We start from the raw sequence: 22977 nt of genomic DNA, 5'->3' as shown, positions 1-22977 counted from the left end.
TCCAGACCGTGGCTGGGCCTGCGATCCTTCGGGTCCCTCAGAACAGTGTGCCTGGGTGTGGGGGTTGGTTTTGCCGTTGGTGGACGCCACCTGAGGTGATGCCTGGGGGCAGGGCGGGGCCACAGCTCAGGGACACCCAGGCCAGCCCAGGACACTCCGGTCCCCACCTCTTGCCGTGCCGGGGGTCCGTCGCCCACCCATTTGAAGGACCCACCTGTCAATGGGGCCGGAGTGAAAACACAACCGAGGGGGCATTTTCCTGGCATGTGGCCAACCTGGGTTCGATCCTGGGCTCCCCGTAGGGTTCCCCGAGTCCCACCAGGAGTGATCCCTGAGCACAGAGCCAGGAGTCAGCCCCGAGCCCGACCGGGAGTGGCCAGAGAAAACAAAAGAAATGAGGAGTCAGGTCTGTGTGTGAGAAGCCGGCCAGCAGGGGGCGCTAGACTGGGCGCCCAGTGGACCCAGCCCTGCCCTGGGCCGTCCTTTCCCCTCTGGGTTGAAGGAGCATTGTGGAATCACAGGATGGAAAGTTCTAGCATATGGCAGGGGCTTCCCCACTGGAAGGCCAGTTCCATTGGTCACCTCCTTTCCCAGCTCCCCACCCTTCCAGCAGGGGGCTCCAGCCTGACTCGTGTCTTTGGACCTGATTGAGCTCGTTCGCTTGCGTGTTTCTCCGCCTACAGAGTCACGCGTGCGCCTTGCTCTGCTGACTCTCCGTGAAGCCGGGTCCGTGGGGCTGCAGACAGCAGGTGACAAATAGCAGGCGTCTTTTTCATGACTTAATAGTATTCCATGGTCTTTGTCTCCACTCAGCAGACCACATAACAGCAGCTCTCAGCTCTCGGATGTTGCAAATAATACTGCATGGGGTTGGGGAGGGCGTGTTCCAGGGTCTCTTTGGGGTCATTTTCCAGGGGGATGCTCAGGAGTGGAGTAACGGGGGCACGTGGAATTTCTGGCTTTGATGTTTGAGGTTTCCCCGTGCGGGACCCCTTCTCCCCACCCCAAGCCAGCTCTGTCACCTCTGGTCTTTGGAGAGCAGCCCGGCCAGAGCGGTGGGGCCTCTGGGCCCTGACAGCGAGGGCTGGGCCGCCTCTCCGTGTTCCGGGGGCCCGCTGTGCGTCGTTCTTGGAGACCGTCTTTCGGAGCGTCTGCCCAGTGCTCAGTCCAGCAGGTTGACTTTGCTGGTGTCACGGGCGTCCTTACTACATCCCGGAGACCAGCCCCGAGCCGGCGGGCGGGCGGGCACGCAGGTGCCCTCACCCTGCAGCGGGAGACCCCTGCGTCGGCGCTGGGTTCCTTCCCTGTGTGGGAGCTCCCCCCACTCCAGTCGAAAGACCTGTCCCCATTTCACTGAGGCAGGAGGGTCTCCAGCTCCGTTGCTCCTGCAGCCAGTGCTCCGGCACTGCACCCGACTCCGCCAGGACCTGCCTCCCTCCCGCCGCCCCCAGCACCAACCCCAGGCAGCGCAGTTCCGGGGACGGGATGTTCACTTCCTCTGTTGGTTTGGGTGTGGGCTCGTTTGGGGGCCACCCCCAGCGGTGCTCAGGGGCTCCTCCCGGCTCTGCTCTCGGAGTTCACTCCTGGCGGTGCTCAGGGGCTCCTCCCGGCTCTGCTCTCGGGGGTTACTCCTGGCGGTGCTCAGGGGACCGTGTGGGGGTCGAGTCTAGGTTGGCCGCGTGCAGGGCCAACGCCCTCCCTGCTTTTCCGGCTCCCCAGCCCCAAACGTGCCCAGCTCTGATGACTTTAGCCATTTGTCGTCTCTTACTCTGTCTCCTTATAGCCAACACATGAGAGAGAGCCTATTTTTTCCCATGGGGGTGGGGCACCTACACACCTATCTATGAATAGGCTTAAACTTCTGAAATTTCACAAAATTTAAAGTTAAGTTGATTAAAAAAAATTTCAAAAACTGTATCTTTTTTTTCCCAAGTATACATATTCTCAACATTAATAGCATGAACATTCTATGCTCATGCCTTTATATTTATAGGAAATAGACGAATCCTACAAATCTACAACTTAGTAAGAGTGAGAAGAACTAAGAAAACCTAAGGGGGAAATCTTCACAGGCCCATGAAAGTATAAAAGTATGTTTAATCCTAAAAGGGCAATAGGGGCTTCATGTTAGAAAATATTATATAGGGGCTGGAGCGATAGTACAGCAAGGAGAGTGTTTGCCTTTCATGCGGCCGACCTGGGTTCAATTCCCAGCATCCCAGATGGTCCCCCAAGCACTGCCAGGAGTAATTCCTGAGTGCAGAGCCAGGAGTAACCCCTGTGCATCACTGGGTGTGATCCAAAAAGAGAAAAAGAAAAAGAAAGAAAGAAAATATTACATATGTGCTTAATTCTGCATTTATAATAAAAATATTTAAAGATATTTTTAATCCCCTAAACATACAGCGAACATTCTGTATAAGGGAAATTTTAATTCGTTGTTTTGAAATTATAAAATCCCATAGTAAGCTAAGTGTAAATAGACTTTTTTTTTAAATTATTTTGGTTTGTGGGCCACACTTGGTGATGCCCAGGGGTCACTCCTGGCTCTGCGCTCAGGAATTACTCCTGGCAGTGCTCGGGGAACCATATGCATGCTGGGGCTCGAACCCGTGTCACTGCTTGTCAGGCAATTCACAGGAAATAGATGAATCCCACAGATCTACAATTTAGTAAGAGTGAGGAGAACTAAGAAAACCTAAGGGGGAAATCTGCATAAGCCCGTGAAGGTATAAAAGTGTGTGTGGCCCCCAAACAAAAATATAAAAAAACTGGACTGGAGCGATAGCACAGCGGGTAGGGCGTTTGCCTTGCACGAGGCCAACCTGGGTTCGATTCCTCCGCCCCTCTCGGAGAGCCCGGCAAGCTACCGAGAGTATCCCGCCCGCACGGCAGAGCCTGACAAGCTCCCCGTGGCGTATTCGATATGCTAAAAACAGTTACAAGTCTCACAATGGAGACGTGACTGGTGCCCGCTCGAGCAAATCGATGAATAATGGGACAACTGTCACCCTGACCCCAAACGAGGCCCCTCCACGCCGTGAGGGAGAGCCGCCTCAGTCTCGTCTTTCACAGAAGCTCCTTGCAAAGCTCTGAGTCCCCGAGGACGCCCTGTCCTCGCACGGTTCTTCCTCCGGGGATACCCGGGCGGGAGCGGGAGCTCATCTCGGCCAGGTGCGCCCTGGTTGAGGTTGTTGTTTACACTCTGTCCCCCCCCCCCGCTTCCCGCCCAGAGGGTCCCGTGGGCCGGCTCTGCTGTGAGTCTCGCGGGCTCCCCTCTGTCGTGTCCCAGGTTTGAATCTTGCCGCTCTCAGTATTCCCTGTCTCTGGCTTCAGTGCTCTGGTCGTAACAGGTCTCGGAGTTGGGGGTCTTTATCGGGGTTATTTCCGCTAGTTCCCTCCGGGTCTCTTGGATTTGGCCTCCTGCCCTCGGCCACTCTGGGAAAGCCTTTTTTATTATTATTATTATTATTTATTTATTTTGCTTTTTGGGTCACACCTGGTGATGCACAGGGGTTACTCCTGGCTCTGCACTCAGGAATTACCCCTGGCCGTGCTCAGGGGACCCTATGGGATGCTGGGATTTGAACCCGGGTCGGCCGCGTGAAGGCAAACGCCCTCCCTGCTGTGCTATCACTCCAACCCCTTATTATTATTATTCTTAATTTTCACTTCCTAAATTTATTTTGTTTTCAGTTTTTTTATTGAGTCACCGTGAGATACACAATCACCAACTCTGTGACCGGGTTGTCGTCAGGCCGTGTTCCAGCCGTCCCTTCGCCGGGGCACCTTCCCCACCGCCAGCGTCCCCCGGTTCCCTCCAGCCACCCCCTTCCCTGTGACCCACCTAGTGGTTCTTCATCACGTTCTGCTTCCTGCTCCTCAGAGACTCCGATAATCGCTTTGTTTTTCCTCGTGAGCCCATCCAGAGCTGTCTCCTGTGAGCTGCACTTCTTTTTTTTTTTCTTTTTCCTAAATCAATTTTATTTTTATTTTTGGGGGGTCACACCCAGTGATGCTCAGGGCTTACTCCTGGCTCTGCACTCAGGAATCACTCCTGGCAGTGCTCGGGGGACCCTCTGGGATGCCGGGGATCGAACCCGGGTCTGCCGAGTGCGGGGCAAACGCCCTCCCCACTGTGCTATGGCTCTGGCCCCCTGGAGCTTCATTTCTTGACAGACTTTTTGCCGTCGTCCGTCTTGTTTTCTGGAGGTTCCCGTGTCCCGGCTGAGGACTGCCCGGTCCTTCTCCCCCGACCCCTCTTCACTCCTGCCACTCTGAGTGTCGCTCCCTCTGCGTCGTCCCCCGGGCTCCTGAGCACCTGGACGTCACACAGACTCCTCCAGTAGTGCTCGGGCTGACTGCCCCGAGAGCCCAGCGCATCCGTGTCTGCACCCACGGTGGCCTTCCCTGTGGCACGTGCTGTGGCGGGCGCCTCGCTGGGGGCTGCTCTCCCGCCCCCGCCCGTCCTCGCCCGGTGCCCGGGAGACTGCCAGGGTGGCCGAGGTCGGGTGTGTGGCCGCCAGGGCCCGGCTGGCAGGGAAGCGCCAGGGCTGTGACTGGGAGGTCAGCCTCCCCCGGGCGGCTGCGCTGGGTGCGAGCTTCTTGGCTGACACGCTCTGCTTGGCTCTCGCTTTTGTTTCCCTGGTCATTAGAATCAGAGCCCCAGACGCGTGGCTCAGGAGCACTGTCTGTGAGCCCCAGATGCATGGCTTGGGAGCACTGTCTGTGAGCTCCAAATGTGTGGCTCAGGAGCACTGCCTGTGAGCCCCAGATGTGTGGCTCGGGAGCACTGTCTGTGAGCCCCAAACGCGTGGCTTGGGAGCACTGTGTCTGTGAGCCCCAGATGCATGGCTTGGGAGCATTGTGTCTGTGAGCCCCAGATGCATGGCTCGGGAGCACTGTGTCTGTGAGCCCCAGATGTGTGGCTCGGGAGCACTGTCTGTGAGCCCCAAACGCGTGGCTTGGGAGCACTGTGTCTGTGAGCCCCAGATGTGTGGCTTGGGAGCACTGTCTGTGAGCCCCAGGCATGTGGCTTAGGAGCACTGTCTGTGAGCCCCAGTGTGTGGCTCTGGAGCACCAGGTCTGTATTTCCTCGTGTGTTTCTCTGGGCCTGGGAAAGCCCCTTACTGAGCTGGAAACAAACCCGGGGCCGGAGGAGCCATAGGACAGTGGGGCGGGCGACTCCGTGCCCGCGGCCGGCCCGGGTTCGATTCCTGGCACCGCGTTTGAGTCCCCGGGCCCCTCCCGGAGTCATCCCTGAGCACACTGGGGTCGCCCACAGGCAAACAGCCAAGTGATGACCCAAACACAGCGACGCCTCAAATAAGAGCGTCAGAGCGTGTGACGCGCCCAGCGAGCGGCCCAGTGCTCCCGGGTCCCCGGAGTGCGAGACGGCGGCGTCTGAGTGGCGGTGCGGGGGGGGAAGAGACCTCACGAGACGCAGAGAGGAGACCCCTGTCAGTGCGGTAGCCGCAGAGGGGCCGCAGGTGACAGGGCCCCGAGGCAGGAGCCGTGGGTGCGGGAGCAGAGTGGGGTGGTGGCGGGGCCCGGGGGGGAGCCGTGGGTGCGGGAGCAGAGTGGGGTGGCGGCGGGGCCGGGGGGGGCAGGGCTCAGACAGGGACCGTGTCCATGTGTCTATACTCGGGTTGCTCAGACTCTGGCCCGTGGAGGGGGCGGGAGAGGCGTCGACACCAGGCGACCAGGGTCCCCCGGGATGGGTGGACTTGTCCTTCCCGTGAACTCCGGGTCTCTCGAATCCAGCACGGCCACAGGCTCCGGCAGAGTCAGAATTCCCTGGAGCACCGCGGCTCGTCCAGCGGGGGGTCCTGTGCAGCCAGAGGGGCGGTGATGTGGGGCCGGCCCTTCCTTCCAGACCTTTCCCCGGGGGCCCCCAGAAAGCAGGAAGCTGCTCGTGTGCTTCCCGCTGGAGACCGACACTGTCGCTGAGACGCTCACGGTCAGGGCTCGGCTCTCAAGTGCTCCCGTGTTTCCTAACTGTGGCCGAGGATTTCACGGGCCGCCTGGGCCGCGGTGCAGTGCGCCCTCCCTCTGCCCAGAGGCGGAAACGCATTTTTCTGTGCGTGTTGTCATTGTTCGAAGGGCCTGTGGAGTCTCTCTCTCTTTCTTCCTTTCAAAATATGAGACTTTTATTTATGTCAATGGAGGAACCCACACCGGGTGACAACACAAATATTTAGCAACACCCGCCTGGTGATGCAGTTTCCCGGGCTCCTTCAGGTGGCTGGCTTCCCTGGAGACGCACGCCCCTCTCCTGCCAAGTCTGCGTTTATAGAAAGCAAGAGTCTTGTCTCGAGAGCAAGCAGGGGGACGGTGCTGCTTTTGGCTTCGGTCTCAGTGCTGGGTTCGGCAGCCCAGCGCCACGTCGAGACTTCGAGACTTGGTTTCAATTCTCGGCTTTCGCTGTGTGACCCGGGGCAAGTCACAGTGCCTCTCTGATCCTCCCCAGCCCATTCATAACATGGACCTTGCAGTCCCTGTCTGCAGGATTAAGTTAAAGGCAAGGGGTGTGTGTGTGTGTGTGTGTGTGTGTGTGTGTGTGTGTGTGTGTGTGTGTGTGTGTGTGTGTGTGAACCCCCACCTCCAAGGTCAGAGAACCGTTGGTGATGTGTCTTAGGGTCATGACCTCAGAGGCAGGAAACGGTCTTTCTGTGCCAATTCTGTGCCCCAACTATTTGCTGTCACACTATGGAATTTCCTTTCACGGCACCTGGTGGGCAGCGCACAGGGTCCCTCTGCTCCGAAGTGCAGGCGAGGAAACTGAGGCTCAGAGAGGGGCAGTGGGTGCCCAAGCTCCATCAGCAGCGAGATCAACCGGTATCTGGGGCGACTCTGCGGGCCGCCCCCTGCTGGCGGGCTAGAGAAGCGCCTCTCCTGTGGCCTTCCTGCCTCGGGGTCCCTGGGCGAGAATTCCCACGGCAGGTGGGCAAAGTTCCTGAACTGAGTCTCCGCAGGAAGCTGCAGGGGTGGAGGAGGGGCTGGGACGGCCTCTGTGTCTGCCCTAAGGCTCCGTTCTCTCCGACTCCCCACGCCTGCCCCCGCAGCGAGAAGGGCCAGCTCGAGAGCCCAGCCTGGCCCTGCAGCCCTTCTGCGTCTGGGCCGGCTCACTGCCCATCCCGGACTCAGTTTCCCCACCTGTCAAGAGAGGAGGGTGGGGCCACCCACGTGGTCTCAGCCCCCACAGCCTCACGTCCGGGTGAGGCAGAGGTGAGGTGAGGCTTCAGGGACACGCACAGGTGCTGCCTCTGGGTGTGCCACAGCCCGCAGGACTGACAGGGGCCGTGGTGACAGCAGGGGCTGCGGAAGGTTCCGGACCGAGCAGGGCGCTGAAGCCCCCGGGCCTGAGCCCTTGGCCCGCTGGCCTCGTCTGTCTGGTCCCTTTTCCCTCCATCTCCGTTCTGGTTTCTTGGGGCCCCCAGCACTCCCCAGGGTCGGAGTTCATGGACGGTGGCTCCTTCCGACCTTGGCCTTCGACCTCGTGCCTGTCCTGTGGCCCCGCCAGGTGGCCCCTAGTCTCAGCCAAGGCCCCCACTGATTTCCTCGCCTGAGGGCTGTTCTGGGGCCCCGTGGCCGGGCTGAGAAAGGCTGACCGGGGGGGACCGGGTTCCCGTCTCGTTAACGAGGAAATGTGTGTGGCCCCAGGTCCATCGCCGGCTGCCGGCCTGTGCTCGTTCCTCTGCCTCTGGCTGTGCGTGTGTGCACAGAGACAGGCGTGGGGAGGCCCGTGGCTCCGGGCCACACGCTGGCCACCCGGCCCCGCCACCCACACCGTGCGTGCCGAGGCCCTGTCACATGGCTAGCCACAGCCTCATGCCCCCGTCCCAGCTGCCCCACACCACGTGCCGCTCGCGCCCGGGCGTCCAGGGGCGCCGGGCAAAGCCTCCCCCGCCGAGCAGGGCCGCAGCCCCCAGCCCCCGCCCCGAGAGCCGCTCTCACCCTGAGCCGAGTCTCCGGCACGTCTCACACTAGCTGTGTGGTTTCTGCTCCCCAAAATAGGAGCGTTAATTTTAGCCGATGGCGGGGGAGATTTCGAGGCGCAGCTCCCGGAAGGGGGGACGGTGGGTAGGATGGGGCAGCCTATGCCCTGCGGGTCCTCACGGAGTCGGATTCAGGCCGGGCAGCATCCCGCCCCCCGGCCAGTCCGGCCCTTCATGACACAGGCGGGGAAACTGAGGCTGAAGAGGAATGCTGCCACGGTGTCCGTGCACACGTGGGCTGCCCTCCCCTGGGCCCCCTGAAAGGGGACGGTCGTATACCTCCCCAGGATGCCTCGCGCCCACCCCACCAGCACCCCTGCTGTTGCCCACATCTGGCTTCACAGATGGGGAAACTGAGGCACTGCGTCCCTCGTCCCTCGGGGCCAGCAGTGGGACCCGGGATGTCCGAGTCCAAACCCTCCCAGAATCCTCGGGGCTGGGCCTGAGGGAGAGAGGGGAGCACTCAGGCACGCCCCCACCGCCCCCCTTTGGTCTGTATTTGGGGGTGTTTGTGGTGAGCAGCGCTCGAGGTCGTAGGGACACGCAGGGGTGTTGCTGGGCGTCTGCGGGGAGCAGGGGCCAGAGCAGCTGTTCTCTCCCCCCCGCCCAGCCTCACCCCTGCTCCCGTCCCATCCTGCTCACGGATGTCTGGCATTTGTCCCTGGAATGTTGGGGGCCGTCTTTGTGGCCGGGGACTCGGGAGGCCAGAGGGTGGCACGTGTCCCCCCTGAGCTGAGGCCCCGCTCCGGGGAGGCTCTCCAGGAGCTCGGCCCCGTCTCCGAGGGTCCCGACCCTCCGCTGGAAGCCCAGCAGCCAGGCCTCGCTCCGCTCCGCCGAGAGGGGCCGAGATGCAACACGCTTCCCTTTGCCCCAGACCCCCGGGCCCTGCAGTGCCACCCGGCTGTCTCCACCCAGCAGGCACCACCCCGGGGACGCTGGTGTTTGCCGCCCCGCCCTACGCTGCGCTGGGACCCAGGGTCTCAGCAGGAGAGAAGCCCCAAAGCCACGCTCAGACCCAGAGCCCAAGCTGTCTCCCGGAGCACCAGCTAAAGAGCACCCACATTTCCCACTGACCCCTGCCCACCCTCCAGATGGCAGCCTCTGGGCTCCTGGGCAGTCACACTGACTTCGCTGGATTAATCAGCAGATACAGGAATTGGGTCGTTCCTTAGGGGCCCCTTTAGATACATCAACTCTAAATAGAAACCCTCAAAGAGCTGAGACCCCAGCAGGGCTCTCTCGGCCTAGTCGCTGGGGAGACCCCTGGACCCGAGGGCTGCCCACATGGAACACTTGGGCTGTCTGTGGGGAAACTGAAGCTCAGGAAAACTGGCTAGCCAAGGGCAGAGGAACCAGCTGTAACAGGACAGTGTTGTTGTCCGTAGCCCCTTCCTCAGAGGCCCTGTGTCCTCTGGAGCCCCTCCCCCCAGCTAAGCCCCCCACGGGGTCCAGAGTATGCACTGGCTCCCCTTGGAGCGGGCAGGAGCTGGAGCTACGGGCTGACGGGTGCCACCCACGTGTGTAGTCTCAACTTGGCTGTAGGGAGAACTGCACAGAGGGGGGAGGCTGGAGACTTCCTGCAGTTCCTAGGACCGTGGGGTGATGCCTGCCTGCACCATGCATGGCAGGGCGATCACCAGCTCAGGAGCCCTGGACAGCATTCCCAGATTCCCACCCTGTTCCCAGCTTTTCTAGTTTTTCCACTTGATCCCCAGCATTCCCACCCGATCCCAACACTCCCAGAATTCCCACCTGATTCCCAACACTCCCAGAATTCCCACCCTATCCCAACACTCCCAGAATTCCCACCCTATCCCAACATTCCCAGAATTCCTACCTGATTCCCAACACTCCCAGAATTCCCACCTGATTCCCAACACTCCCAGAATTCCTACCTGATTCCCAACACTCCCAGAATTCCCACCTGATTCCCAACCCTCCCAGAATTCCTACCTGATTCCCAACACTCCCACCAAATTCCCACCTGATTCCCAACATTCCCAGAATTCCCACCTGATTCCCAGCATTCCCACCACTCCTGCCTCATTCCCAACACTCCCACCATTCCCACCTCATTCCCAACATTCCGGCCTGATTCCCAGAGCCCAAGGGCGCCCCCTTGTGGGAATCACCTGGGCTCCTGCGGCCTCCGTGCCGTGCCCAGGCCTGGCCGGCCAGAGGACCCTCAACCCTGGGCTCACCGCGCTGATGGTGGGTCACGGGTCTCAGCCAGCCCAGCTCAAGGCCCCCCTACTGGTGACTCCTTCTCAGCCTCCTGGGGGGCTCTGCACTGGGACCCCAGAGAGGGACGTGCCCGGCTCAGGCTGCAGGACGCCCGGGCCCACCTCGCCCTGCGTCTCTGGGCCCTTGCCTGCACGTGCGTCCCCTGAGAGCCCCACAGAGCCCCGAGAAGGGGCAGGGGAGGCGGGCGGGCCCCGTTAGGGAGGGCCTGTCACAGGCGTCACTTCGGGCCCTGGGCCAGGTCCTGCGCATCCTTCACTGCTCAGGGCGCTCTCCCGGGGCCCGATCCTGAGGTCCCATGGGAGGTGCCCTCTGTGCCTCATCCTCCTGGCTGTCCCCAGCAAGCCACAGGCAAGCCCAGGCAGCGCTGGCCTCAGCGACAGGCCAGGCCCCGCTGGGACGCACCCCCCCCCAGGTTCCCGGGCTCACCCGGCCACCTCCGGGCGGGAGGATGGGCAGACGGATGCTGGGAAGGGGTGGAGACGGAAGCAGAGGCTGCCCCGGCCCACCCGTTGTGCCAGGTCGCCTGCTAGGGCACGTGAGCTACATCCGTCTCGGGGTGATGTGGGGAGCGCCCAAGGACGGGGAGGTAAAGGGACCACCCGCCTCCAGGGCCTGGCGGAGAGGGAGATGCCGGAGCCGCGACCCCTGGACTTTGTTTGACATTCGTAATTATTTACTTGGGCAAGAGATCATAAAATACGTTTATAGGGGCTGAGCAATAGCACAGCGGGTAGGCCGTTTGCCTTGCATGCAGCCGAGCCGGGTTCGATCCCCGGCATCCCATATGGTCCCCCAAGCACTGCCAGGAGCAATTCCTGAGTGCAAAGCCAGGAGTAACCCCTGAGCATCGCTGGGTGTGACCCAAAAAGCAAAAAAGAAAATACGTTTATAATACACAAGAGAGAAAGCACATCCAAAGGAATAAAGAGTGAAGTGACAGATGGCAGAAGTTAGCGTCTACAAATGAGATTGTCAGTAGCTTTTCACAATTTGGAGAAGAAACTGAAAATGTATTTAAAAGTCCAGACCAAGCTTCAACAATACTTTATAACAAAGAAACATGTTAGCCTTTTAAAGACAATACATAGTTACAGTTTTTCAAATGATCTTGCACCGATTTCTAGATTCAGTCATATATGAACATGGAAAAACAGATAAGTACTTCGGCAAGCCTGACAGACCTGAGCCTGGGAGAAAGATCTAGAAAGGGGAGAGTGGCCTCTCGGCTGTACCCGCCCCTCCCCTGCATCCCCTGGGCAGCTTGGCTGCTGGGGTCAAGCGTCACCCCCAGCTCCTGCTGAGGGTCCCCTGGGAGGTCAGCCCCGCCGGGGGCACTGCTCCCTCCTGGGGTCGGGCACAGGCTGAAGCAGGTGACCTCTGACTCCCCCCGCCCCCCACACCCCCCACTTGGACAGTCCCCACGGCCCTCTCAGAGGGGGAAACTGAGGCTGCATGCTGTGGGCTGGGCCTGGGTTGGAGGCTGGAACCAGCAGCGAGAGGCAGGTCCTGGGCTGCGCGGGGCCTTCCTGGGGCTGCGGGCAGACGCCAGAGTGGGCGCTGGCCCGAGAAGGGGACCCTGCAGGTCGGGGGGGGGGTAGGGTGGGGGCTCAGGGTCAGACGGGCCAGGCTGCCTCGAGGGCGCTGAGCACCTGCCCCTCCCACGCCGCCTCCCCCTGTGTCTGTCCTTAGCGGGACACTTGCTACTGACCCGAGGGCCCATCCAGACTCAGGGACGCCAGCCAGCACCGTCTTCCCGCCCGTGTCCCGTCCCCAGGGTCCTGGGGCTTAGGCCCGAGCACAGCTCAGGGGAAACCACCTGCTCCCACTGCACAGGTCGCTGGCACGCCGGATGTCAGAGCATGTCACGGCATGCCAGGGCATGCACTGCGGGCAGAGCCAGCCATGGGCATCGGGCTCCTGCGAGTCTCCAGCCCTGACGCCTCTGCCCAGGCCGAGCCCGGCGGGGACCGTTTGGGGGCCGGGCCCACACCCACCCTCCGACACCCTGTCCACAGGTTTGCCCGGCACCGCCCCGGACCTGGAGAAGAGGAAGCAGATCTTCGGGCAGAACTTTATACCTCCAAAGAAGCCAAAAACCTTCCTGCAGCTCGTGTGGGAGGCGCTGCAGGACGTGACGCTCATCATCCTGGAGATCGCGGCCATCATCAGCCTCGGCCTCTCCTTCTACCACCCGCCCGGGGAGAGCAACGAAGGTAGGCGGGGCCGGCCACGCCCACCGCCCGCTCAGCCACGCCCACTGCCCGCTCCACAGCCGGCCACGCCCACCGCCCGCTCAGTCACACCCACCGCCCACTCAGCCATGCCCCACCACCCGCTCCACACGCTGGCCATGCCCACCGCCCGCTCAGCCACGCCCACTGCCCCTCCACAGCCGGCCATGCCCACTGCCCGCTCCACACGTCGGCCCCGCCCACCGCCCGCTCGGGCATGCCCACCGCCCACTCGGCCACGCCCACCGCCCACTCGGCCACGCCCACCGCCCACTCAGCCACGCCCACCGCCCACTCAGCCATGCCCCGCCACCCGCTCCACATGCCGGCCACGCCCACCGCCCGCTCAGCCACGCCCACCGCCCGCTCAGCCACGCCAGCCACGCCCCTCTGCCCACATACACCACCCACACCAGCCACATCAGCCACACCAGCCACATTGCCCACATAGACACACCCGCGGTCCCACCCCGCTACCCACACTAGCCACAGAGCCCACACACACACCACACTGCCCACGTCACCCACACCCGCCACACCACCATGCCAGCACACCGGAGGGAGTGTGGAGAAATGACATCCGGGTGGGGAAAGCAGGGCCACAGGGCAGGACAACGCCCGCAGCCAGTGAAAGGCTGGGCCAGGCCTCTGTTCCCCGGGGGTGAGACCTGGGGGTAAGCCCCAGGGCCCACCATGCTTGCGAGCACGGACTGGGCACTTCTGTGTGCCAGCTCTGGTTGAGGTGTTCCTCCCCCTAAGAACCTCTCAGCCTGTTGTGGCATGCTCCAGGGGGAAACTGAGGCACAGAGGGTGGCGTGAGCCTGCAGCTGCCCAGGACGAGGACTCTCAGCCCAGCCTCTGCCCAGATCATGCCCCTCTGGGGGCTGCTCGGCCACACGTACTGTGGGGCTAATACCAGACGCGGTTTCCCACGTGGGAGCCTGAGCCCCGAGGGGCGCCCGCCTGCTCTGTGGAGGCGGCACCTCCTGCCCCGCCAGGGGAGTCCGGCAGAACCGCCACCTTCATGCGCTCCTGTAGTACAGAGTCGAGGCTCTGAGGGCGAGAGTTCCACCAGCTCGGTAACTGCAGCTCCTCAGGGTGTACGTGTGTAGCCTGAAGGACCACGTCACACTGTGACACAGGGAGCAGGGAGGCAGGGGAGAGGGAGGGAGGGAGAGATGGAGGGATGGGTGCATGTAAAGATGGATGGATGGTGGAGAAATGGAGGGATGGATGCAAAGATGAATGGATGGATGGTGGATGGATGGACTAATGGATGGATGGAGAGATGAGCGTAGAAATGATGAGCGTAGAAATGGATGGAGTGGATAGGTGGATGGATAGATGGGGAGGTGGATAGAAGGGTGGATGGGTGGGTTTGTGGGTGGTTGGATGATGGAGAGATGGATGGATTGATGGATGCATGGATGATGGAATGAATGCCTAGATGGATTAGATGGATAATGGATGGTGAGTGGATGGGTGGGTCAGTGGAGAGATAAATGGGCAGATAGACATGATGGACAGATAATAAATAGACTTGGGCATGCGGTGGGTAGCCAGAGAGAGACGTAGGAGAGTAGTAGGTCATAGATGAACAGGGAATAAGCGGCACTTGCTGTTGCAGGGGAGAGGAATAGATCCGTGGATTGCATGAAGCGTGAGAGATAATATCTACATACACACACACACACACACACACACACACACACACACACACACACCTAGACTCCCACCTGCTCTGGGGTCTGTGGGATCAATTAAGCTTCGAGAAGAGGGTGGAGGGGCTGGAGCACAGCAGGAAGGGCATTTGCCTTGCACGCAGCCGACCCGGGTTCAATTCCCAGTATCCCGTAGGGTCCCCTGAGCACCGCCAGCGGTAATTCCTGAGTGCAGAGTCAGGAGTAACCCCTGTGCATCGCAGGGCATGACCCAAAAAGCAAAAAAAAAAAGAGGGTGGGGTGACCTCACCTTCTTCCCTCCCCCAGAGCCCCCTGCAACCTCTGTGCATCTGGGTCTCCCTAGAAGTCCCCCCAGCCCCAGCCCCTCCCTCAGCCGCGAGTCCACTGCACTGTTGCTCAGTCTGTGCATTGTTTCTGTTTTTTTGGGTATTTTTTCTTTTTGTGTCACACCCAGTGATGCTCAGGGGTTACTCCTGGCTCTGCACGCAGGAATTACTCCTGGCGGTGCTGGGGCACGATATGGGATGCCAAGGATCAAACCCACGTCGGCCGCATGCAAGGCAAATGCCCTCCCCGCTGTGCCATTGCTCCAGCCCCAAGTTGTTTGACAGCGGGAAAGTGGTGGTTTCTCTGTCACCAGCTGCCACCTTCCCTGGGATTCCTGAGAACCAGGGGTCAGTCACACCCTGACCACCAGCCATTCTGGGGCCACTGAGCCCAGATCCAGGCTTGCAGGGCCCCCGGGCAAGGCCGGGTTGGAGAGGAAGCAGCAGCCTGATCCGGACATGCACAGAAATACTGTTGCCAGGTGGGGAGCGAGGGGCAGGCCAGCGGGTGGGGGGCTGACACCAGCAGAGCCCAGGCTCCACCCCCCGTGCTCGCCACCATGAGCTAAAGCCGAAGTCACCGAGACCCTCAGTCAAGACCACCAAGGCAGAAGGCCGCTGGGTAGACTAGTGCCCCGCCCCGCCTCACCCCGCCTGCCCCGCTCTGCTCTCTGCAGGATGTGCCACGGCCCAGGGTGGGGCCGAGGACGAGGGGGAGGCGGAGGCTGGCTGGATCGAGGGGGCGGCCATCCTGCTGTCCGTCATCTGCGTGGTCCTGGTCACGGCCTTCAATGACTGGAGCAAAGAGAAGCAGTTTCGGGGCCTGCAGAGTCGCATCGAGCAGGAGCAGAAGTTCACCGTGGTCCGGGCTGGCCAGGTGGTCCAGATCCCCGTGGCCGAGATCGTGGTCGGGGACATCGCCCAGATCAAATATGGTGAGTTCCAGCGAGTTCCAGGGTTCGAGCAGGGCTGGGCGAGGGGCAGACCCAGACAGACGGGCTGGGGCAGGAGGCGAGTTCCCAAGGCAGGTCTCGGCCCGGGTCCCCTTCTGAGCCCTTTTGGGCACGGGGAGCCACTGCCTGCAGGAGAGAATGTTCCAGAAACGATCTGAATCAGAAGTGGGCCGGGTGGGCCCTGCTGCAGCCTGGCAGACATTGCTAATCGATCACCGCTCGGCGGCCACAGTCACCCACTCAGCACCCCGCTTCCGACCCCAGCCCAGCCTACCCCGCACCCCGGGACCGGCAGCACTCAGGTGGACTGTGACCCGGAGGCTCTTCCCGGCCCTGAGCTGACTGGGTCGGTGCCACTGGGCCAGAGGCGAGTGGGAGCAGGTGACGGCCCCCTCCGTGCTGGGGAGAAGGAGGCCGAGAGCGTTTCCGGAGCCGCGTGTCCTCCCCTCTCTGACCTCAGCAAGACCAAAGCTGACCATTCTGAAAGTTTCCCAAACCACAGTGGACACGGGCTGCACGTCCCGGCCAGGACGGGGCGAGCCTGCCCCAAACCCAGCACACGCCCGTCCACGTGAAGACAGCTGTCAGGCCCCACCTCAGCCCCTCCCCACTGTCCCCCGGGACCCCGACCTGGTCCTGACCCGTGAGCCCCGAGCCCCGGGCAGCTGGCCCCCCGTCCGCAGTCACACCTGAAGTCACGTCGCAGCCGCTCACTGGCCTGTCCCTCTTCCTCCCGCCAGGTGACCTTCTCCCCGCCGACGGCCTCTTCATCCAAGGCAACGACCTCAAGATCGACGAGAGCTCCCTGACCGGGGAGTCTGACCAGGTGCGCAAGTCCGTGGACAAGGACCCCATGCTGCTGTCAGGTGAGCACCCCACCCCCCACCCCACCCCGCCCGGCTGGGAGGCCCCCAGCTTCTGACCCTTCGCTCTTGGTTCCTGCGCCTCTGGCCAGCTTGGCCAGGACGATCCAGTGCCCACCGTGATGCGCCTGTAGGGGGTGGGGGTGGGTCAAACCCCCCAGGTCCCTGGCATCCTGGGACGACCTGGGGCCTGGTGTCCTGCAAGGTCTCTGGCTGTGCCCCTTCTCGGGGGGGAAGGAGGAGACCCAGGTGCTGGTCACATGGTTTCACCCCGAGTGAAGGGCTCTGAGCTGTATGTGGGGTGCAGCCCTGATTGGGGCCCCACCCACCCTACTGAGCCGGGCCAGGCACCTGGGGACCCCAGGAGGTGGCAGACACGTGGGCGCGGAGAGCAGGGGGGAACTGGAGCCAAAGCCAGCCTGGTTCCTGGGGTCAGAGGTTACTATTCCAGGTGGAGGGAGCAGCATGTGCAAAGGCCCAGAGCAGGAGGGAGAGGCAGGGTGGGGACAGGGGGCAGATGACTGACCTCATGGTGATGGGCAGGACCGGGGTGTTCCTGCGGGTCACGGGATAGTTTGAAGCAGTGAGCTGGTCACCTCAGCCCTTTATTAGACTCTAGCTGCTGTGAAGGGCAAGGGAGGAGAGAGGTTACCGGGAAGACAGACCCACCCAGAGTTCATCCCACCAGAGAGTGGTGAGGGGGGTGTCCAGTTGGAGGCAACCAGCGGGGCTTTGTAGGATGAGGAGGAGTTGGCCGGGCAAGGCTGTGAGTGAGGGGCCTTCCCACAGTGCTCGCGGGTGCCAGCTAGGCCCAGTTGGGCCAGGCCCCACCTGCTCTGGCTTCACCTGCCCCCTAGGTGACCCTGGACAGGTGCTTTCCTCGCCTACAGTGGCAGCCAAAACCTCTGACCAGATAACAGCTGGGACCCTCATGTGCCACCCTGACACAGCACACAGCTTTGAAATGCAGACACCGAGGGCCAGCGAGAGGGCCCAGTGGGCTGAGCACACACTTGCAGGCAGGAGGTCCAGGCCCCCAGCACCTGTCACACAATGCCACCAGCATCTCCGGGGAGACGCCCAAGCCCAGAACAGAGAGGCGGCCCCAAACAGCACTATGTGCGACCAAAACAAAAGGCACGAAATTAAAACTGCACTGGAGCCCAGTAGAGTGGAATCGCTAAGTATTTTTTGACACATGTGGTCTGGTCATGTGCTAACTCACAAGGTCCAGCGGAAGGTCGGTGGCTGCCTCCGCCATGGAATAGACACAGGCAGACTCTGCGGCTCTGTGAAGGGAAGTGAAACGCCTGAGGGCTTTGCCGAGTGCCACGGCTTCGAGGTGCTGTGGACACATGGGGTTGTGTTGCCTGCATGCGCCAGGAGAAGTGCTAAGTCCCAACAAGACGGGCATGAAAATAATGAGCCTGGAACTCCAAATCCTTTCCCTAGATCTTTGGCGGGTGGGAGACCCCCCCCCCTTGAAGCAGCCCTGCCTCAGGCTCTGTGGAAATTTCTTGGCTGGTTGCAGAATCCAGCAGAAAGAACAGAAAGTGTCTATCTCGACAGAACTGGGGAGATGGTGGAAAGAGCCGAACACGCTTCTCCCGGGGAGGCCTGGGCTTCAGCCCTGGGAGCTGACTGGTTTCCTGAGCTCTGCCAGGAGCAGCCCCCATCCGGGCCAGGAAAAGACCCTGAGCACTGCCAGTGTGACCCAGGAGGGAAGAGAGGGGCTTCTCAGACTCCCAGTGAGGGAGGGGGAGCACAGACCCAGTGTGGCCTGTCAGGGAGAAAGAGCGTGCTAGTATGTGAGCCCTATGCCCGCAGTGCCACTGTGGAACCACCTTCAAAGAACCAAGCACAGACTCCAGCATGGGCAGCACCTCGGACTGACTAAAGCTATCAGGGTGCAGGGCACTTCCTGGGGCCACCTTTGGGGAGGACACGTGGTCACAGAGATTGTTTTTTATCCCCCCTTCCCCAGGGACACATGTGATGGAAGGTTCTGGAAAAATGGTGGTGACAGCTGTGGGCGTCAACTCCCAGACTGGCATCATCTTTACCCTGCTGGGGGCCGGTGGCGAAGAGGAAGAGAAGAAAGACAAAAAAGGTAAGCCTGACCGCCCACCTGCCCCACCGACCGGAGAGGAGCTTTTAAGGCCACTGTTTTTCCTAAGTTGGTTGGTTCGTTCACTCGACAGGAGTTTCTGAGTGACTTTTACAGCCTCGCTCTGTGCCAACAGCCACCTCCTGCCTCCTCAAGGCCTCCCTGGGCCAGGCGAGCTCTGTCCGTTCCATCCCCACGGTCTTGTCCCCGTCTGTCTTGTCCAGTCCTGTGTGGCCCTCCTGCCCCCTGGGCCCGAGAGCATTGAGTCCAGAGAGCATTGAGTCCAGAGCCTCGAGAACAGGCTCCGTCATATCCCTGGGCCCCCGTGCCCTCTGGGTGCTGAGTGGAAGCCCCTCCACGCCCAGCCCCACCCCTGCTCCCCACTCCACTGAGCAGAGCTGCAAATGGACCCAGCACGGGTGACCCCAGACGCGAGTAGAGGGCACCCTGGGGAGTCTGTGACTGACCCCACTGCCGTTCCTCAGCTGGGGTCTGGCTCCTTCTCCCCCCAGCAGCAAGAGTCAGCCCCTGGCTTCCGTCATGCAGCAGCCTGCACCCCGGGACAGAGGAGCCCTTGGGAGACACGAGCCCCAGGGACTGCCCACTCGCAGCACCCGACGCCCCTCTCCGTCCCCAAGCTCCAGGGGACAGTCCCTAGTGCCCAGACCTTCTGGGTTCCGGGCGGAAAAGGGGGCATTGCAGCTGGCCTCCCTGAGTCCTGGGGGCTGCCTGCGGACTTCAGCTGCAGAGGTCAGGCAGGCCCAGAACCAGAGTCGTGGGCAAGTGGTCTCAGAGACCCAGAGGCTGGAGGGGACAGGGAGAGCTGAGGCCAAGAGCCCAGAGGATGCCCAGCTAGTACTGGGCAGCCGTGGGCCAGACCGGGGGCAGTGGGCAGCTGTGGGCCATGGGGCAGGTGTGGGCAGCTTTACTCACCCCCTGGACCCTCCCCTCCGGGGCTAGAAGAGGAATCGAAGATGCACGGCTAGGAGAGTCTCTGAACACGTGGCGGGGAGGAGAGTGGCTCCCGCCCTAGACGGTTGAGGGTCCCGTGCTGGGAGGAGCCAGCACAGAGCACTGTGAGGGGGCGCAGCTGCCCCCGAGCACCAGCGCCAGGCGGAGCCAGCAGCCCCCAGGTCCCCACACACCCGGCTTAGAGCGCCCCAAGCCCAGGCTTCATTTCAGGACGATGCAGGGTGTGCGGTTGTACTAGTGTGCGTGCGTGCCGCTGTGTGTGTGTGGGCACCTGTGTGTGTGCACACGCGTGTGCTCACGTGCACAGCTGAGGTTGTGTGTGCTTCTCCATTAACACGTCTCAACAATCATCATGCAGGTGTGAAGAAGGGGGATGGCCTCCAGCTACCAGGTACAGTAAGACACCCTCAGGGCAGGCAGGGCCGCGACCACGGGGCCCTGGGCCGGGCAGGACGCGTCCCGCGACTGCTCCCTGGCCACTGCCCCACGGGACGGCCACTCCATCACTCCCCCGGGGCATCAGCTTAGTGGCCGCACACCACCAGCCCACAGGGCACTCAGCACCTCACTCAGCACCTCCCACGGCCCAGCCTGCCCCTCATCACGGCCCGTCCCCACACCCCACAGGCCCTGTCCCCCCAAGCCCCGTGTCCGCGTCCAGAGAGAGAGAGAGCGTGTGCATCACCACTTAATAGCCTCTGTGAGATTGAGGGTCGCGCACGGCCTGAGGTCACCCTCCAGGGGCCACTGCCTCCTTGGCCGCCGGGTTAGCAGAAAGTGGGTGATGTGCGGTGCCCGAGTCACCCCTGGCTGTGTGGCCCCTTGCACCCAGCGCACAGCCATCCCGTCCCCGAGCCTGTGGGTCACCTCTGCTTTCAGAGCCACCCCATGGCGGAGTTTGGTTTTTGTTTTGTTTTGTTTTGTTTGGGGCTGCACCTGGCGTGCCCAGGGCTGACTCCTGGCTCTGCACCCAGGGACCACTCCTGGCGGTACTCAGGGGACCCTCAGGGGTGCCAGGGATCAAACCCGGGTCTGCCGCGTGCAAGGCAGGTGCCCTCCCCGCTGTACCTTTGATCTGACCCCCCATGTTTGTTTTCACCCCAACCCCAGTACCTGTTCTGGGAGCATTTCACCACACACACGCACACACACACACACACGTGCACACGCCCACGCCCCACGTACGCCCAGCCCCAGTTTCCCGCAGAGGTCTGGGCGTGTGCTCTGAAGCCCAGAGCCCCGTGACTTCCCGCCCGTCAGCTCATGTCGTGCTGTCGCTGCTGTTGTGTTTGTCGCTTCTCTCCATCGTGACGCACTCTCCACCCTCCACTCCCACAGCGGCCGATGGCGCGGGCGGTTCAAATGCTGCAGATAGTGCCGACCCCGGCCTGGTCAATGGTACGTCTCTGACGCCGGGAGCTCTCGGCCGACCCCCTCTCTGGGCTTGCCTGTCCCTCTTCTGGACCCCTCGGACCCCGGCTGGACCTGCAGCTGTGGTCAGCGGTGACTCTCTCGGGCGGGGCAGGCGCTTAGGAGAGGGGGCACTGGGGCCAGGAGACCTGCCCCATGCCCGCTTGTGGCTGCCAAAATGAGATGGACCGATGGCCCCGGGGGTCCCCCGGGAGGGACCTGCCCCCTGCCGCTGACCTGGCCCCCGAGAAGCGGCATCTCGTCCACCGCCACCCTCTCCTAAGATGATTTCTGACTCCGGCTCTGAGCAGAGGCCTGGGGTCAGGGCCGGGGCTGAAGCTGGTGTCTGGGTCCCCAGGAAAGACTGAGGCGCCCTGGAGGCCGGGGACCCAGGCCAGGGGCAGCTCCCGGCCCTGCCCCGTGCTCCCCGAGGGGTGAGCATGGCTGCGCCCCCGGAGGTGTCTCTCCCTCTTCTCCCTCAGGGGGCCGAAGGGCCGCGGTGTTTTCGCTTGGGCTCGGGCTCGGGTGTGCCCCTCGGATGAGGCCTGGGTGTTTGTCGCTGACGCTTGTGCCGGCTCATTCGGAGTCTCTGCATCTCTTTCTCCCCGCGTGCGGGGGGCGGGGGGCGGGGGGCGCTGCCGCTGCATCTCCGTCTCCTGACCCCCAGGCAGGAGCCACTCACTCACCCCCTCGCCTTCCCGGACTTCTTCCTTCTGTCCTGTCCATCTGCAGAGCCGTGGAACTTCCTCCTGTCCCCATAGGGCCACAGGGTGGCCCCCGGGCACCATCCCGGCTGCCTGGGGCGCATGCGGTTTAATTAGGGAGCCACGGACGGCCGGGAGAAGCCTCCTCCCGCCCCGGGCCTGGGCTCCTCCTGCCTTCGCTGGGTTATTCCTTCCCCCAGCTCCCTCTCACCTCCTCCCCCCACCCCTGCCCCAGCCCGGTAGCCGGACGAGCCGGGCCCAGAGGTGCCACAGACGGAAGCACCCTTGGCGCGGGGAATGGCACGGGGAGCCGGGCAGAGCCGCTGCTGGGGCCGGCTGTGCCGGAAGGGCTTGTCCGGGGCGGCGCTATTCCGGGCCCCGGAGAGACGGGCACAGCTCCGGGTGTGGGAGGTGTTGTGTGCTGCGGAGGGGCTTGCGTCATGCGAGGGATGACGGGGAGCCGGCCAGGGTGGGCCACGCCAGGGCTGGGGGAGGACTCGGGAGCGGGTCCTGCGGCCCCAGGTGGCGCCAGGAACATGCTCACCGTATCCAGGTTGGGACCCCCCAGAGGGCGACTTCACCTCCGGGCTGCAGGGGGGGCGGGGTGCAGACAGGGGAGGGACTCGCCTCTGCACCTCCTCTGCGTGTCATGCACTGCGCACGCGTGTCATGCCCACGGTCCTGCCTAACCCTCACCGGACAGCGACTTTCGAGACGGGGAGGCCGGGGAGGCGCAGGGTCAGGCCCACGGGCGGAGCCGGCCGGACCCGTCCTCGCCCAGCTCAGCTCCTCAGGGGAAACGCTGCTCGTTCGTCTCTCCAGGCTGTGCCAGTCCTTCCCCGCAGAGAGGGGGAAGCGGCTTCTCCCTCAGCTCCACTTTCCACCCCGAGGTCTCTGGGGCTGGGGGGCTGTTCGCGCCCTGGGCGCCAGGAAGCTGCGTTCTGGGGAACTGCTCTGAGCCAGTGTGGAGAGCAAGACAGCAGTGCCACTTCTGGGCCCTGCCCAGACACACACACACGCACAGACGCACACACACATGTACACGCAAATACATGCACACATGCGTGTGCACACACATGTGTGTACGGATAAACACATGCATACACACTTGCACATGCACACACATACGCACAGGCACACAGAAGCACATATGCACACAGACACACACATACATAGACATGAATGTGCGCACAAGCACATGTATACCCACACACGTGTGCATATTAGCACGTGCATGCACAGGCACACACATGCACACACATGCATGCACATGCACACATATTCACACTTGTGCACACATGTGCGCACACACAAACACACGTGTATCTGAGCCATGGCAGAGAGCTTGATAGCAATCTCGGGCCCTACTCAGATCCCCTCCCCCCCCCACACACACATACACAGTGCATAACCTCAGGGACACGCTCTGCATGTGATGTCATACGTCAGCACAGACCCGGGCTGTGCCCGTCACACCCCAGGGCAGTT

The 22977-nt window shown here is 62.2% G+C and overlaps 1 protein-coding gene across 9 annotated transcripts in view; it reads left to right on the top strand.

Annotated features, from left to right (window-relative positions):
* The window catches only part of ATP2B2 (ATPase plasma membrane Ca2+ transporting 2), a 224864-nt gene that overhangs the window by 159012 nt on the left and 42875 nt on the right, over nt 1-22977 (top strand). For 8 of the 9 annotated variants that reach the window (XR_008629776.1, XM_055135248.1, XM_055135246.1 and 5 more), the window contains 4 exons: nt 12257-12454; nt 15158-15415; nt 16174-16299; nt 18281-18406. Coding sequence is in view for 8 of the 9 variants with exons in the window: in XM_055135248.1 (XP_054991223.1) it covers nt 12257-12454; nt 15158-15415; nt 16174-16299; nt 18281-18406 (708 nt within the window). In the remaining variant the exon portion in view is untranslated. Of the gene's footprint in view, nt 1-12256; nt 12455-15157; nt 15416-16173; nt 16300-18280; nt 18407-19733; nt 19767-20713; nt 20774-22977 lie in introns of all 9 variants that reach the window. The other variant, XM_055135253.1, reaches the window with a different exon arrangement.

This window comes from Sorex araneus, chromosome 4, assembly GCF_027595985.1.
Source record: "Sorex araneus isolate mSorAra2 chromosome 4, mSorAra2.pri, whole genome shotgun sequence".
NCBI classification, from domain to species: Eukaryota; Metazoa; Chordata; class Mammalia; order Eulipotyphla; family Soricidae; genus Sorex; species Sorex araneus.
This window is presented reverse-complemented; position numbering and strand designations above follow the sequence as displayed.